The 18,157-nt window shown below is 45.2% G+C and overlaps 1 protein-coding gene across 1 annotated transcript in view; it reads right to left on the minus strand.

Annotated features, from left to right (window-relative positions):
* Positions 1-685: 685 nt before the first annotated feature.
* LOC115317253 overlaps positions 686-18,157 on the minus strand; it is a 34,785-nt gene continuing 17,313 nt past the window's right edge. The window contains exon 9 of the mRNA XM_040223677.1: positions 686-844. Within this exon, the coding sequence (XP_040079611.1) occupies positions 686-844 (159 nt within the window). The remainder of the gene's footprint in view (positions 845-18,157) is intronic.

An 18,157-nucleotide genomic window follows, 5' to 3' on the forward strand; every position in this document is an offset into this window, starting at 1 on the left:
TTTCCGCTTTGCGGTTTCTTGTTACCGTTTCTCTTTAGGCATTGAAACCACGGAGAAGATTTCAAGATTTATTGCACAAAAATCTTTCTTGAGGGCATTATGACATGGGCTGGAACTAAAAGATATGAAAAAAAGTAAAAAATAGAACTTTTGCGGCTACGTTTTCGGGGGTTGTTCAAATTTATCCGAATAACTCCGAATTCCCAGGAAATAACGACTGAATAAAAAACAAAAGCGTCATTGTTTTACAAATAAACTTTATAAGGAGCTGCAGGGTCAGTGGTTTTGAGGAGATTCCACTTCAGCTTACGTTAAGATCTTGAACTACTGACGAAAGGCTCGTCAAGGTTCCTTCAGGACAACAGGTCATAATCCCCAACCATCATTTATATTTTTTTTTCTCATTAAAAAAAGGGAACGCAGTAAAATAAGCTGCGAATTTCAAAATATTGACAATTTAGAAAGAAAAAGCTCCGATATATACCCCGATTTTTTAGCGAAGAATAAACTGCGAAAAATCACCCTCCAAATTTCACGAGAAACAAACTCAAGATTAAGGAATCCTGGATGTAACGGAGCTCATTGGTTGTCAATAATTCACCATGCAATTCTCTTTTAGCACTATTGTACGACGGGGACAGGATCTGAATCGGCAGCTTGTGTTTTTATTTCTACGTTCACATTCTTATTCAGCACCTGGCTTAGTCACAGGTTGTTTATAAAAGGGGCACAAGTTAGAGTCCTGGAAATCTGATCCGTTGACTATCGAAGCGCCCTCAACGAGGCCCCAGCTGTACTGGCCGTCGGCCGCCAAGTGTCCCTCGGGTCCATTCAGCGCAAAATACTGGAACGTGAAAAAGAGAGAAGCTCAGCAAACGAGCGAGGTCAGCGTAGAACTTATACTATGCATTGCTTTTGAATGCAACTGTCTTCGTGACAGAGTGTTCTTCACTTGATTTTTTTTTTAACTTTTTTCAATCTAAGCAATTGTCGACTTCATTTTCACCAAGCTTTGTGCCACTTTGCACGATAGAACATATTTGCGTAAAATGACACATAACGTGATAGCTATTAGTTTTCGAAGATAACAAAATTTCCACTTATAATGCATTCTAACAAGTTGTTTTAAGGACCAAAATATTGATCATTAAATAAATATTATGACACAATCAAAATATAACAGTGTATTCAAGGAAATCTTAGAGATAACGTAGAAATATTGGATTTTAATTTTACTAATTCGCATATTGAGTAGATGGGCACATGAGTGTATGCAGAGCCAGAAATGTAATAAATGTAATATTCGCGGTGATATTTCCACCGTAATTACGGACTATAACTTTTATTCCCTTTTGTGCAAATCATTGTTCTGCTTTTAATAAAGATGCAGGGCGAATATTTTTTTTTTCGCACCGGGGCCGATGGGACCTATTCCTAAATTGCCTAAGCACCAAGGAATTCTGCGAATGTAGGTCTACGCGTCGCAGGCGCTTGCCTTCCCCATACAAAAACATTTAAGTAAATAACCAAACTAAGAGGTTGACTAACGCGCGTGGAAGATGTCATTTGTTTCAGACATTCGCTTTAGAACAGCTACTGCTGCAGACGCCAGCACGCTCGGCGCGTGGAACACCAATCCCTGCATTATCCTTGATACTTGGGTAATTTAACAAAAGGTCTATCTGTGCTCCGACAAAAACCGAAGAAAAATAATCTTGTCCGCGTATAGCACATGACCGTAGAATTTTTAACCTAGACGTGTGAATGTGAGGAACAGTGACTGCACATGCCGGTGAAATAACGAGTGAAAGTTTGTTTAGGAAAGAAGGTCATGTTCTGCTTAGAACACATTGAAATCGACCGTTCAATTTTCGGGATAATTTATATGGCTACGTTATCGGTCTCAGAGTGTCGTTTGTTTGTGTTTAATGGCACTTTTAAGGGCCAAAACGCAATGTTATGTTAAGCCAACAGAATAGAGCTCCCCCCCCCCCCCCCCCCCCCCCGCCTCCCTAACCAGCCGCCATAGTACACAAATGTGACTATTCGTCCCGTGACACAACCAAATGTGTAACTTCATGGTCACAGTCAAGGTGGCAGCGCCCAGTCAGTGCTCCAGCCAGCTGGGGCGGAGCATGTCGGGTGCGGGTTTCGTTGTTGTTGGTCCAAGCGAGTATCCGGGAGCCGTGATCTGAAGCCGGTCAATCCGACTTCCGAGTTCGGTGTGGTCTCTCACATATGTATGACGTGTAAATACTGAGGAACAGTGCTTATTTCGCTGCGGATCGGCGGGGGCATTAAGAAGAGACATAATCGACCATCCGGATCTCGAATACAATCAGATATACTACTGTCGAGACCGGCTATAACGAAGTCAACGGGAATCGGAAATCGCTTCACTATATTCGCTATATCTGCTTCTTCGTTATATATGAACTCAGACAAATAACGTGAAAAAAAGAGACAACATGGGTTGTCACGGGCACACGTTTACCGAGCCTGCAGAGAGCGGTCGAGGCTTCCCTGCACGCGCCCTCTGCTAGGTCGGAGCCGCTTCTCGCCAACTGCGAGAAGCTCCGATCGAAAAACGACCCTGGTTCGTACGGACCGCGTCGACAGCTGCGATGGTCCCGCGGAGGACGCCGGCGGTGGAGTGCATTCTTTACGCTTATGCGCACTCCATCGAGGATGGCACGGTTTTGATTCAAGGAGATCGCCTTCGTCTTCCCCGTCGTGGAGCCGGCAATGCCGGGACTCTCCATCGTTGAGTGGCGATGATTCGCCGAATCGGTGCTTGAGCGAAGTAGACTTTCACGCATCAGTGACCTGACCGGTTATACGGCGACACGGATCACAAATCAAACAAAAAAACTCGCAAGGCACCGAGTTTGCGCTCAAGCTTGTCTCGTCGGTATAGAGAGCCTAGATTTTAGAGATGGGGCGACTGCTCGATCGGGGTAACGAGCTGCAGCATCCAAGAAGTCAAAACTCAAAAGCGTTCACCTTCTGCAAACGCGTCCGCCTCTCCACCCAGTTGCTTCGCCAAACTGGCCACGCGACATTCAAACGCAGGCGTATTTACCGCTCCCTCTCTTAAATCTAGGCTCTTTCCGTCATCACCACAGGAACGTTTTTGTTAGAGCTCCGAATGTTCCTATCGGCATGCAGGACGGCTTATTCGCGTGCGATGCGGTAAAGCCGGTTCCGAGATAAGGAGCGGGGAACAGCGACGTTGCACAGACTGCCGCCGGCGGCCTTTCCAGCATATTCTGCAGCCTGATCTGTGAGGCTTCTTGGCGGCGGCAGCAAAGTGCGGCAATCCGACACTTAGTCAACTTTTAGATTTTCTTTTTTTTTTTTTTAATTATCACAAAAATATTTTTTTATTATATCTGCAAGAGCTATTTTATTTCCTTCGCTAAAAACCGACATAAATGACTGAAAAAGTGCAAACAGAAATAAAAAATTGTGATCGTTTCACTATAGCCGCTATTTCGTTATAACCGATTTCATTAAAACCGCTCTCGGCAGTAGCTAAGATCAATTTTAATGCGAAATTTCTTGCTCCCGTTGACCATCGGAATCTCTGACGTCTGCAGCGAAGCGTGTGGGATATATTTGGGTACAAAATTTAGCTACGAAAATTGCGTAAGTCGTGCTTCGCAGTGTGCAATCGTGGTGCCGCTTCGTCCAAGTGACCGGAGGCTCACTTCGGTTGTACGGCGCACCAAAGAGCCCTGAAGCTGGTATTTCCCGTGCTGTGCTAGAGGATGCTGTGCTGCTTTTTTAAATTGTTCCGGCGTACACGTGTACTTTCACGAAGCACAGGTGTGGCTGCTCAATGCCAGGATAGTGGTCTCACATCCGTTTCCATTCGGTTTGTCCACGGCAGTCGTCTTTCGGAGAGCTTAACAATAATGTAATGCAGCTTCTTTGCTCAACCAGAATAAAGGCTCTTCAGTAAGCTAGTTATATTGTCACGGATACTTGGTCCACTAGACCTTTCTTTTATTAATAATTTGTATATTGGAAGCCCCAGGCCATGCTTGGCTGTCATCGTGTGTTCTGGTAGAGGTTATAGGTGCTTTACTCTGTGCCCTTTTCTTGTGCAGCCTGAGGAGCCGTGAACCAAGTCCGATCCAAAGACCGCAGAAAAACCGCAAGACGAGCGAGTCCCACAACAAGAGCGAGCACCACAACTAGGCAGCGATGGTCCCGAACCCTGAGCCAGTCACCGCAACCATTGAGAGCCGGCAGAATTTTGTCTCCCGCCGGAAAAATTGAAGCGGGCTAGGCTAATGTTGACCAACCTGTCGCAGCAAACCTCGGCCGCTTCCACCCTTATTTACACGGCCGTCGCACCTCGCACTCCGACACTCTTCCACGGGGAGATGTATGAAGACGTCGAGGACTGGTTTGACCAATACGATCGTGTCGCCCGCCACAACGAGTGGACAGACGACCAGCGTTTGCAGAGCCTGTACTTTTTGCTGGAAGGAACAGCCAGGCACTAATTTGAGAACCCCGAATCCTCCTTGACGTCGTGGGAAGTTTGCAAGATCAAGCTGTACCACACCTTCGTCAACAAACATCGACGGAAGAGAGATGAAGACCTTTTTTATTTAGGCCACAGGGCCCCAACAAGAGCGTCACCGCCTTAGTGTAGGATGTTTTGCGATTGGGCGCCCGCGCCAACCCTCAGGCTACAAAAGAGATGGTGAGAATCCTCATGCTGCGCTTGTGGGACAACATACTCGGCGGCCTTGTCAGCAACCCTCCGATAACAGTCAAGGTTTCGTCACCGAGGCTTCCAACAGTGAACGTTCCATGCAGGCCCAAGCCGGCCACTATTAAGAACACTCAGGCGTCTACACACTCGAGTAGTCCAGCTGCAACTTCGACGCCAGCCTCTCAGGCATCCGTAACATCATCGACGACGTTGACTGGGAGGGGGTCACGGAGGTACTTCCCGCCGCCAGTCGCCCGGCTTCCATTTCGTTTGCAAGGTTGTTCGAGAGGAAGGTCAAAGGCCATTGGAGCTGAAGACTTCTGCGAGCAAAGTGGCATCAGATGAACCGGGAGTGACCTACGCCGCAAACGTACGGCGACCGCCACCGGCTCCCCGTTAGTACCCAACGTAAAACTGACGGCACACTCGAATTACGTGGTATTCCCGACGTCAGGAAGTACCAGTGTAGGTCCGCACTGAACAGCGTACACTGAGGAAGACGGACGTTTTGCGAACGGCCGACCGACGACCATTCTGCTACCACTGCGATGAGGCCGACCGCGTCTACGGAAGGTACCCGTACTGCCGAATGGGCCTGCAAGGGCTCGCGCCGAGTGACCCTTGACCACGTCCCGAGGAGCGACAACGGGACATTGAAAAGCATCTTCAGCGGCCTTAGTTCCCGGTGTCGACACTACCCCGAAGCCCCCCTTCCTACTACCGCCTCGACGTGCGTTTTCGCCCATCCGCCGTTCTCGTTGGGACGGTCTGTCCTCCGTCTAGTCGGGAAAACTAAGCACGGCAAGCGGCATTGCCAAAAGCGGACAAAGTAAAAAGCCTTAAAAAACGCCGGAGTGCTCCCACTCTAGCAACGGCACATCTGCAAAGTTGTTTAACAACCAGTGTTGTAGGCATTACCGAAAAAAGTAACGAAATACATTACTCGTTACTTGCAAATAAAAGTAACGCGTTACCGTCCTACGTTACTTCAAATTAAAAGGAACGCGTTGCCGTTATCGTTACCGATGAGAATTAACGCACGTTACTTTTACGTTACAATTTTTAATTATGAATTGACAGGTTTTACTGTTTGGACGTTGCAGGTAGCATAAGCGTAACATTTGAACAAACATCATATCCATGCCGAAACTGAACATAACTTCTTTACCTTTTTTACGGTTTCTCCTACATAGTCACAAAAAAACGCAAAAAACGCAAATAAACTGAAAAACATTCGCATGGCTTGGCGCCTAGAATCAAGAAACAAAAAATGACCGCATCTCCACGTGGTGAATGATGCTGATTGGAGCGAAGCTCTGGTGGTGCTGATGATACGGATTTTGTTCATAGGTATTGGTGCTGATTTTTTTTTATTGTTCATAAGTAGTGCTGATGTCCGGGTTGCGTTGGTATGGAATGTGTGGTATGGAACGTGGTTATATACGCATTTGAGCATTTGACCGCAGCACCCTCTCGTCTATAAACGTTGAGCCAATACATGCAAACGTTTAACGCGATTATATACGCATTTGACCGCAGCGCCCTGTCCTGTATAGACGTTGAGCGGCTACATGCAACATTTCATCCATGACATCCCCAGCTCTTGAGTTACTACCACATCTCAGAGCCCCCTACTCGTCCCGCAGTCGTGGCCGAGTGTTAAGGCGATGAACTAGAAATCCATTGGGGTCTCCCCGCACAGGTTCGAATCCTGTCGACTGCGCAAACATTTCTTTCTTTTTTTAAGAAGACAGATGGGATGGCAATCGATGTGAGCACGGACGCCGGACGAACAAGGCTAGACCCTAAGGAGCTTCGCCCCTAAAATATAAGTGTAACCTTTTATTGTCTTGGTAAGAAAAGTAACGAGGTACGTAACTCCGTTACCCGTCACTCGAAATTAGTAACGCAGGTACGTTACCCGTTACTGCAAAAAAGAGACATTTACAACTTCCTGTAATGCCGAATTAGAGCACAGCTCTTGAGGAGGAGGAGGTGAGGGTACGGAGTGGAGGGTGTGCCCCTCCTCCTCCGTACCCTCTCCTCCTCCCCTCCTTCTCTTCTCCATCGTCCACACCCCCTCCTCCTTCCTCTCCCCCTCCTTCATCTTCCTCTTCCTCTCATTCTCCTCCTCTCCTCCCCTTCCTCCTCCCCTTCTCCCTCCCTCCCTCCTCCCTCACGACGTCACTCGCGAAGGTCGTGAATCGTGACCTTCACGAAGCCTTCACAAGTGAAAGGTCACGTGACCTTCACTGTGAAGCTCGTGGCCTTAGTTGTGACCTTCACGAGTGACAATCGTGACGTCTCTAGTGACCCTAGTGACCCTCGTGACATCACATGTGACATCACGTGTGAGGTCATTATGGAAAACGTCCCATAATGCAGCCAGCAGTTACGCAGACAGCGACGGCGACGCCACACAAGCCGGAAACGGGCGCCTGAGAGCTGCGCTCTCAAAGAGCGAAGAGTATACGTTACGCGTTTCCAGTAACGCCGTTACATGTAACGCCTTACCGCCAACACTGCAACCTCCAGATTGTTATCGACGACCACGATGCAAGGGCACTCGTCGACACCTGTGCCTATTATCTGTTCCGAGGGGGAAGCTCTCTCACCGCATTTGGAAAGTGATGGCACGGTGGGATGGGCCACACCAGACTTGGGAGATAATCCGTTACAAGTAACGGATTACTTGGAATTCGTTACTTTTTCAAGTAATTTTTGTAATTGCCACGCTACTTTTTTGCTGTAGTAATTTGTAATGAAATTTTGTTACAAATATTGGTAACAGATTACTTTAATTACTCGTTACTTTAAAGATATGAACATAATACAAAACGTGGATCAATATGAGCAGGCAGTTCAGCAACATAAAATAGCAAGTTCAACAAAATATAAAGTATCGCGAACAGAATAATGACCGAAATGGAACCACTATTTTTGTATGACCAGTCACTAGAACTACTAAAAAACGTGCAAGGCCTATATAAATTTGAGAAAAACAAAAGATCAAGAAGACAACGCCGAGCAGGCGTTGCCTTCTGGATCTCTAGCGGAGGTAGACGCTGCTGCTGACCATGCACACCGCTAGCGTTGTCTGCAGAATTCCTGGTATCATTTCCGGTCGCCGTAAGCTAGCGGGATGGCGGGTGTGGTTGCAGCCTTCGCTGCCTAGTCAGCTTACAAGTGAACGGAGTGCACCTGCATTCTTTCTCTTTACTACAATATGTGCTTTTTAGAAGGAATATTTTAAGAAGTACTCACTGGCCAAATTACTCTTCGACAGTGGGTAACGATGCCGCCATGTTGTGGCAGACTAAACTCCTGCTGTATAAACAGCGAACCACCATTCTTTTTTTCTTCTTTACCATAATGCGGGCGTATGAAAAATGAAAAGCAGTTTTGCAGAACGTTTTTTTTTTTTAAACATCAACATTGTTTTTGTTGTTTTCTTGATGAGGGTACGGGGAAAGTAACGTGAAAGTAATTTGTAGCGTAACGGATGAAGTAATCCGTTACTTTTCAGCGAAAGTAATTTGTAACGGTAATCCATTAAATGTGAGACTCGGTAATTTGTCATTTAGGTTTATTACATTTTTCAAGTAACGGGCACAAATCTGCAAATACACTCTAAAAAATGAATATTATTACACCCCTTGTCCCGTCAGTTCGGTGTACAGCACACTGACGTCGAAGAGACGGCCCCGCTTTTGCGAGGGGTTTGAGGACGGTGATATATACCTCATTAAACAACAAAAGTACCAATCAAAGACTACAAAAAAACAGGTTTTTGCAGTAGGGCCAAGTAAATCCCTATTACTTTTTTTTGTAGTCAGTAACACGAACATTAATTCTCTTAATAAGTTGCACCAGTCGGCTATCAAGTCGCTCGTAAAACGTGGTACTGTCGGTTTGATGTCAGCGCGCTGTACGTCGAACTCAAGTTTTGGGGTGTGGTATATGGGACAAAGGGTGCAAGAATATAGCTTTTTTTTCTGAGAGTGTAACCGCCGAAGGCCAGTCAATAACACCGATCGTAAGGTGCACTGTACACGACGAGATACAAGCAAAACATGTCCGTAGATGTTCATAATGCTACCGGAGTGCTCGAGGGATATTATTCTAGGAATTGAGCTTTTGTGTCTATACAGCGCCATCGTCGACCTCGGTAAAAACAAACTGACGATCTGAAAACGTGCTCAATCACAGAAGATCGAAAATAATTGCCAGCCGCGGTTCTGATCATGTGACCGTTTCGCCTCGCTCAAGTGTCATTGTACTTGCCGTAACCGACGAGGTTACTTTCGGAGAAGCGCTACTAGAAGACAGCATCTCATTGCTGCTAGAGAATTCAACAGGTGTTATCTGGAGCATTATGACATTTCAAAATGGCGCGCACAGTGGCTTTAGTTACAAACTTCAGAAAAGAGCCGCAGCTTCTGACCAAGGGCACCGCTATTCGCGACTCCAGCAAAACGGACGCCACCAAGCGGCAAAACCAAGAACAGGCCCAACCAGGTCGCTCCGCGCCCCTCAGCGTCTCTGGTGGCTTTCGCGGACGCGTGTTGTCGGCGCGGTGGCGAGCAGTGTAATTTCACGAAGGTCCGAAATTTTCTTAAGTTTGCCTGAGTGTTCATTAGTGTGGTGAAGCTTCAGTAGATTCTTTCCTTCCATCACGTGTGCGAAAACCCGTTCACTCCACAACACACGGTCGCGTGCTTTCGATTTCTTGGATGGGGAGGAATCACGGAAAAACGTTTTGATTTCTTGTCTTTCTCGAATCACATTCAAAGTGACGACTACTTGGTAACTGATAAGTGGTTTCTTTGTAAGGATGTAGAAAAGCGGACTGAGGACGACAGACGAGGTGTTTCACTGGAGAGAACACAAATGTTGCAGTCAAGTGAATGGGAAGGTTCGATAGCTGCTTTTCTTGAGTTTGGTCGTGTTCGGTTAACTTCAAGTTTGAGCCACCCACGCCGCTCGGTGCGTTGCGTATTCATCTTGGCTAATTTTCGGCGAAAAAGCCTCTGGGCAAAAATGAAGGAGTTGGGCTGATTTCACAATAACTTGATTCAGGAAAACCTGCTCGCTGCAAATGATGAATGAGGGAAATTATCCGTTTTCAAAAGGTGGGGGACGAGTCTCGCAACGTTAGAAGCTGTCACGGCATTTTGATTTATCGCGCCTCCAATATTTATATTATACCCCCGTCGAAGCCAGCAGCAATATACGTATACATTGCTCAGGTTGACCGGCCACAAAAAAAAAATACTCATTTTCTCCGTTCAGGATTCGAAGCAAAGTTCAATGCCAGAGAGGTTCTGCGTGAATCTCCGATAAAGACTCCCAATTCAGTTTCTCTTCGGGCTGCCGGCTAGAACCATTTGGCTAAGTTTATTTAGTATCTCTCTGTCTGTCAAATATACTTTTACTCAGCAGTTCACCTAATAGCTAGTCAACTAAGCTCGTATTTCAACCCGAAGAATATAATAGTAAGTAATACAATACATAGCCCACTCGTCAAAAGGACTTTTCGATTGCTACTAAGACCTGAATTGAAATACGAGTATCAGCTGCTTAGTGGGGCGCCGCCGGGTTAACATGGTCCTTGGCTCAAGAAGCGCTTGCTTAATTTTCGTAATTTTCCTGCAGCCTGTGTTGCTGACCGAGCAGACGACTGGAGCTGTTTCTTAAACGCGGATACGCACAAAAGCTCGATTTCGCAGACAGATAAGTCGCATGGTCGAGGCATGCGAGTTAGCTGAAAATTACTCTCGGTGGAACAATCCTGTAGTCACCGCCGCTTTCCTTAGCTGATCAAAACTGATTAGAGTCTATTACCGCCTCTCCGGAGCCCATAGTTTCGGTTTTGAACGAAATCTCTGAAACGAAAGTTTGACATCAAAAGAACAAAAAAACACCGGGAAAAGAAAACTATACTTTGCAAGTTTAAGTGCGCCGGCTACACTTAACCGTTTCAGTTTAAATACCTATAAAAATGGGTATTAAACAAAAGAAAATCTGTTAAATTGAACGCGCCACCTGTTCAGGCGGCCCGGCCCACTGATCTCTATTTTTGTAGGCTGGATCGCGGATCGGGAGCCCGTTGGTGTCGCCACCGGCGGCCATTGCTTGACACCAGGCAATACACGCAAGTCTATGGGAGAAACGCACAAAAGTAAGCATATTGAGGCATGTACGCTGTGTTCGGAGGCGAGTATTTTATGGTGCGCTGCGATCCTTATGTCGGGTGTTTGGAGATCGAATCAGTATTTGTCAAACGTCCGTTCGCCAAATAAAAAAATCAAACGTACCGGAGAACCTATGGCCGAGCAGGCAAGCTTGCTCTCGTAGTGGAGTAAACAAAGGAACTTGCCGTCAATAAGACCGTCCTCAGGGAAGCCCAGAAGTTGATGAATGACAAAGAAGTGCCATCTCGACAGCAGCTTTCCGGGAGTGAGCGAATTCCGCGTAACAAAACCTTCGAGCTTGCCGTCTGCTAAACCAAACTCAACGAAACCGCCACCGACTCCGCTGTAACTCTAGGTAACTCTCACCTCATTGAGCTGCACTACGGCGGAGTCACTCTCGACCGCAAAATATTTATTTATACGAACTGCGAGGAGTGTCAGTTTTAATGTTTGTAAGCAAGCTATTTGACGGGCTTATCGAAAAGCATCCAAAATGTTTCAGTGCCAAGAACAGCTTAGAAATGGGGGAAAACGGCACTTTTTCTCGTTCCTCCCATAGAGTCCCATGCATTGGCTGGTATCAATCAATGGCCGCCGGTGGCGACACTCGGCCCAAGCTGCCGAGGCCGCGATCCGCGATCCAGCCTACTACAATAGAGATCAGTGGCCCGGCAGAGCCGACGTGACCTCCCTTACAAAAAACATGTGAGCCAGTCTGTAGACATCTTAACGATTTTTTAACATACCTGTCCACTTCCTATCTTATCGCCATATTTCTACAAGGTTTCTACAGGTTTCCTGTCAACAGCAGTCTACAGAGCACAGTCGACAGAAATCCTACCAACTGTCTGCGCCAACGGTCGTTAGACTTTGCGTCGCCATATTCCTAGACTTTCTACAGACCTGCCTTGATAGACCATACACACTGAAAACATGACAAAATCATTGATATGAGTCATAAGCAGGTTTCGTGTGTAGTGAGAAACGCTTTTACAACAGGCTTCAAGTGAACTACATAGTCACAGGATTTTATAGTCACAATATCCGGCCCTGATAAACATTTAAAAAGAATCACATAGAGTATATATACATGAATAACACAGGTTTACAATCAAACATGGCGTAGGTTTCAGCCTTGACCACTGCGTGCCCAATTTTTAATATTTAATGTTTCTGTGCTCATTTGCCATTGTCGACGCAAGTGTCAACAAACATAAAGCCGCCGCTTACGCCGCCAACCGAAGTGACTTCTACTCTCAGTTTTACGAAAGTCTATCGCGCTCTAAAGTCGTCTATTGGACTGGAATGAAGTCTCGATAGGGCTGCTTCGACTGCCTGTGCACATGTCATCAGTGTAGGTAGAGCTACGACGTAGCAATCGCGACGCGAGAGCATACTGCGCCACCATGTGGCAGGCCGCTCTCGCTCTGCGGAAATGTGAGCGTGGGACTCTCGAGCCCCGTTAGCTTACTGAAGTTGGAAGACGCTACTTTGTCGTCGCGAATCTTTTGCCCTTCGAACGGTCGCAAAGCAGTTGCGCCCGGCGTACCCTACGCAGCATCTTTCCGACATTTTTAGCGCAGCATCGCAACCTTCTGTCAGCGAGCTTCGGCGATTCATCGTGTGCTGAAAGTCGGACGATGTGCTGTCCGTGGTGTCTTCTATGTGCAACTCTTTCGTAAAAAAAAAAAAAAAAAAAACTAAGTTTAAAAACGCGAACCTAACAGTGTACAAATAACTTTAAATTTATTGATAATGTATACTTATTTATTTATTTATTTCTGGACATCGTGCGCAAAAAATTGTCGCGCTTAGTTCTTCATTTGAGTAATACGACGTAAAACATTGTGTCTTCAAAGTTGCCCCGTTTAGAATCACTCTTGGGGTAGACAGCTTCTTTAGAAATTCAAAAGCTGGCCTTCAAAGAGCTGTCCTGTTCAATCGGTATTTACAGCAGGGTAGACGCTATGTGTGTTTTAGGCCAATCGTGTCTCCGGTTAGGGCCACGTGACTACAGTTTTGAAGCTGGTGAAAAGGCAGAACACGGAACCTGACTAAATGCCCAAGGCCAAGCATAACATCCACTGCATTATCAACCTTGGGTAAAAGTGACAAATCGTCCCGTTGTGTTCATTGTTGAGATTGCCCTGAAGATTAGCCTTTGTAAGCGCGCCCCCCGTTCTCCTGCTGCTTCCTTTCTACATCTTCTTTCTTTTTATTTCTCTCTCTAAGCTGAAGGCGTAGTAGACGGTGCGTATTCGCCGGACCAATGAACCGTATACTTTTTATCGCTTGCATTCTCTCTCTGTGCGCGGGAAACGGCAGAGGCGTGATCACGTGGTTTGACGGATGACGCATTAGCCGTTGACAAACCCGGAACGCCTGCGAAGACCGGACCTAGCTTCCCCGGTGATGCGGCCTGCGGGCCTGCTGTGGATTTCGCTTCTGTGGTAAATGTGGTAAATCTAGTTCTGGAGTTCCGATCACCAGCAGCGCATTTCGTCTTAGTACCAAGTGCGATCTTCAACGTGAGGATTGCCAAGACCATGGATATTCTTTCGGCAGCGCCTACACACCGGTGATCTTCCTTTGTTGTGGGCATACATGTGCCCACTAGCTTCGACGGTTCGACGGACCGAAGACACGACGGACCGCCTTCTCTTCCATGTGAGTGACAAGGAGAGGCCCTCCTGACCATTAGGGATACGCATTCTTGCTACGCAATGTACGTTTTGTCACTATCCGATGAATTTGAACCGTGTCGAACTTTGTTCCAAGAATCTCCGACGAGTTCAACGTGTATTCCACAGCGATCGGCCCGAAAGGCACTGTACAGCGCTATTTGTAACTGCTTTTTGCGCCCTCAAGTCAAAAATTAAAAAGTTAATTAAAACATTTTAGTTAATTTGCTAATTACCTAATTTCACGTATTTTCTAGAGGCCGCCATGGCCATTAACACTTCCCCAGGGCTCCAATCACTCAATCTCAAATTCCGTTTTTGAAAATTTGGTGCAACTAAAAAAAAAAAAAAAAAAAAAACCTTTATACGTTCCTAGTGTAAAATAGACTTCTAATGGAGCAGCAATTTGAAGACACTTAACTTTTTCATTACCATGCAAAGTCTAGGCCAGACTTGTACGTAATCCGTTACAAGTAACGAAATTACTTGTAATCCCTTACATTTATCAGTAATTTAGTAACGGAATAATTACATATTTTCTTGAGTAATTTTAAAGTAATTCCCTTACATTTTTTACGCAACGGATTCCTTGTAATCCGTTACATTTTTTTGTCAGAACCAACCCCCCCCCCCCCCCCGCCCCCATTCTAAATAAAGATTTTTTTTTTTTCGTAAAGTCGAAAGCAGTGACACTGTCACGCGAATCGACTAGCGTAAAGGGAGGCTTGGCACTCTTCAGTTCCTCAAAGCCTTCTTTTTTTCAACACCAAGCCCCTGAATATATTCTTTTTTTAGACCCTAACATCAATGTAAAAAAAATCTAAATGAACAATTCACGAAAAGAAAAAAAAAAGGGGGGGGGGGAAGGAGGGGGGCAAGTATTTGCGCTTTTTTTTTTTAGCCCCTTTGTCTTTTCTTTGCGATCGAAGACGGGGAGAGGAGGACACCAAGTGATTGTGCGCCTCTTCGAGAAGCTCGAGGCGGTAAGTGCACTCAAAAGAATTAACAATGTCCTTCTCGGATATAGTGACTACGACCATTTTTATAATGTCACAACAGGAGACAACGCTCCGTCTACCTAAAGTCACTGGTCTCGTGAGTCAGCTTTTGACGAGCATTTAGAAAATGGTAACAGTCTTCCTTTCTTCTTCTTCCTGTTTTGCCCCAGCAGGACGCATCTTATCTCAAGTAGATATTTTTACAAATAAAACATAATGGTGGCTGACGTAGACTTGATATTCTGGGCTTTTTTGCTGCCCGTGGTCCAACAGACGTCTATCTGGAGAACACCGGAGTAAACTGCAGTCGGTTCGTGCTCCGTGCGTTTTTGAACGGCACCAAGAAAGGTACACACGGCGAACGTGCGTTTACATTTCCCTGTTTTAACCGACGTTCTAATTAATTGTCGTTATGAGTATCCTTCTTTTTCTTTTATTACTTATATTTATATATTGGAAACTTTTTTTTATTCACCAACGTCTCAAGTGAGGCTCGAACTGTTCAGAACCAAAGGAAGAAGAATATCGAGCCAAACCTTATTTATTATTTAATTATCACCTTACTGTTACAACTATGTTTTGCTATTGATGACTTCTACAGCTTCGCGATTTAGAGAATGGAGAATTTTAGTAGATCGGTCCGATGACTCCGATAACGATATCCGATACTTCGCCGCCGTCTTTGCGTATGCATCATATCGTTATCGGGTACCGTTATCGCGGGTATCGGAGGTATCGGAAGGATCTACTAAATCTCTCAAATAGCAGGCAACGGCTGCAACGACGAAGCTTTGCTCTACATTCGCGAGGAAAATAGTACTTCCCTTGCTTCGCTGAAGAAGCTCAATGCAGAGCATGAAGCATTCGTGAGGAACAATATAACACTCCCATCCAGTGCCTCAGCTCAAATTGTGTTCAGCGTAGCAGTCGACATATTGAGTAAGACATAATGCAAAATGTCTGACGAGACATACAAGAGCCAGCTGTTGCTCAAAATACTCAAGGTCACTAAATGGAACAGGTGGCAGGAATAAGAACTTGAATAACCCTCTTCCCTTTGTTTCTCACTTGATAACAATAATGTTAAAAGTAACGCAACGTAAGTAACGGATTACTTTTTGGGTAACGGTCAGTTACTTTCATGGGAGGGTAATTGTAATTGTAATAAATTACAATTTAGCCTTGAGTAATTGTAAATGTAATTCCTTACTATTTTTCAGTAACGTGTACAAGTCTGGTCTAGGCTTCTATGAGAGCTGCAGGCAGAAGCTGGTAGCTTGGCGTTGATTGGAGAGTTTGGCCGGGCCAGCTGTATTGGTGGCGCAAGCTTACAAAGGTTACAGCCTCTATCGTCCATCATCCATGATCTCCTACCCTTTTTGCTTCCAACGTATCATGTCCGTTTTTCCTAATTATCGAGCAAGTGAGCCTGTGAATGGGGCATGTGCTCCCCAGTTGGGTATGTGGGGAGCTGCACAACTGGGGATTTTAATAGATGCTAACTTGTCATCTCTCTCTCTCTCTCTCTATTTTTTCAGGTCACATCTGTGCACTTTTCAAGGTCGATGCAGCAAAGGTCAAGCACAGAATATCAAGCATGCTGAGCAAGCTGGACAAGTACAACAAAACACTGCTCAACAACTGAGAATAAAACAAAACGAAAAATAAGAACATTTTGTCTGGTCCTTGAGTGTATCATGAAGCAAGTGCTCTGCATGCAACATACGCATCGCTACAATTCAGAACTGATAACTAGCATTACACAAAGATAGAAACTGGTCTATTTTTTGTAGATAATGGATAGAGTTGAGGGAATTTATCTGTAGAAAGTGGGCTGAAATTGGGTAGAAACTGCTATATTCTACATAGCGACATGATAGAAACTGTGGCCACTTGTCTACAGCAATTCGTTAGAAACCCTCTAATTGGCGCTAGAAATGGGACAGGAGTGTTGCTAGAATATCTATATGTTTGCTGTACAGAGTCGCCACATTATCTGTACACTGAAGTCTACACAAAACCTGTAGGAAGCAGCGGCCAATAATCTGTAGACAATGGTTACAAAAGTGGATACATTCTCCCTAGGAAATATATGCTCTCTAGCCATAATTATGTCTAAAAATTCTGTAGAAATGGGTTAAATTTTTTTTGTAAAGGCTGGACTCAGCCGCCATGTTTGTTTGGTGGTGGCGCCCCCTATAGGTCGCTGGAGTCGCGAATAGCGCATATGGAAGACTTCAGCGGCATAACTAAGGAAATTTGTTTTGCCAATTGCGGTGATTTGTTATTCCCGTGCTCTGCGGGAAAAAAGACCCACAGGCTTTGTCCAGAAACAGCGCGGCTATTACTCGAGCAAGGACGTATTACAACATTGTATAACCCGAGACGTAGGACGAAAGGAGAAGAAAAAGGGGGACAACACAACACTGACAACAAAGACCTGTGTCTGTGTCGTCCCCTTTTTTCTTTTCCTTTTGTCCTACGTCTCGGGTTTTACAATGTTGAAAGTTCACCAGCTCGCTTGCATCTTCTCTGTAATTTCTATACGGTATTACACTCGTAAAAAAACATTACTATTTTTGTAACTTGTTAATTACCAAGACGAACACACTTCTTAGCACATATTTTAATACTATGTGATGATTCTGGGCATAGGCATTGTCATATAGCGGGACATTCGATAGATATATGACAAGAGTCCTTTTGCGAGACTCCATCAAACAATATTGACAAACGTTTTCTTTTTTCTTTTTTTTCCCCGTAAATCGCGGGAAGGATCTAATTCACGTCCAACGCAAATGCTGCAGTTGAGTCCAATATTCGCTGAGCCGAGTTCACAATGGTTGCTGACGTAGCAATATATTTAAAATATATGCCGGAGTGCATGCACAAAATATGACGGCCTTAGGTAATTAGCGCAGTGCATGCTATACTCCGTTTCACCACAATCTGGCAAATGGTGAAGGCAACGGTCTTTGTGAGCCAATACTCACGTCAGAGAAAGGCACATAACAACGTAACATCGGAGTGAATTCCTTCTGCGGAGAGTTGTCAAACGCCCTTACTCCGTCTTTCCGATTTGCTTGAGGGAGGGGTAGTGTTTGGTTTTTGCTAAGTTATGACGAAACTTTTGAAAAAAGTATATTGAGAGACTGAAAGGAATGGCAGTCAACATTTGACTACAAGAGTGCTTCTTCGAGCAAGGGACGGATACAAATACTAGTTATCTTGCCCGGGTAATTGGAACAACAAAATAATCGAGCGAAAGATGCAATGAACATTTGAAGAAAGGAATTATGGCTGCAATAAGTTGAACGAAAGTGAAAGATGCGTATTTCATTTTCTATTGCTCATTGGTATGAAATTTAACGAATTTTTTTTATATAAGTGGTGCTATTTACTGTTGCCCGCTCTGGACCTTCAGAGAGCAGGGCTGCATTTTATGGATATATTTCGGATGCTGGAATGATCGACTAGACAACCATTTAAGATAACTTTGATCATATACTGTTGGTTACTGTCGATCGTTGATATCGATCTGCCACTTGTGAAGCC

This window comes from Ixodes scapularis, unplaced genomic scaffold (genome assembly GCF_016920785.2).
Source record: "Ixodes scapularis isolate PalLabHiFi unplaced genomic scaffold, ASM1692078v2 PGA_scaffold1__304_contigs__length_218370807, whole genome shotgun sequence".
Lineage (NCBI taxonomy): Eukaryota > Metazoa > Arthropoda > Arachnida > Ixodida > Ixodidae > Ixodes > Ixodes scapularis.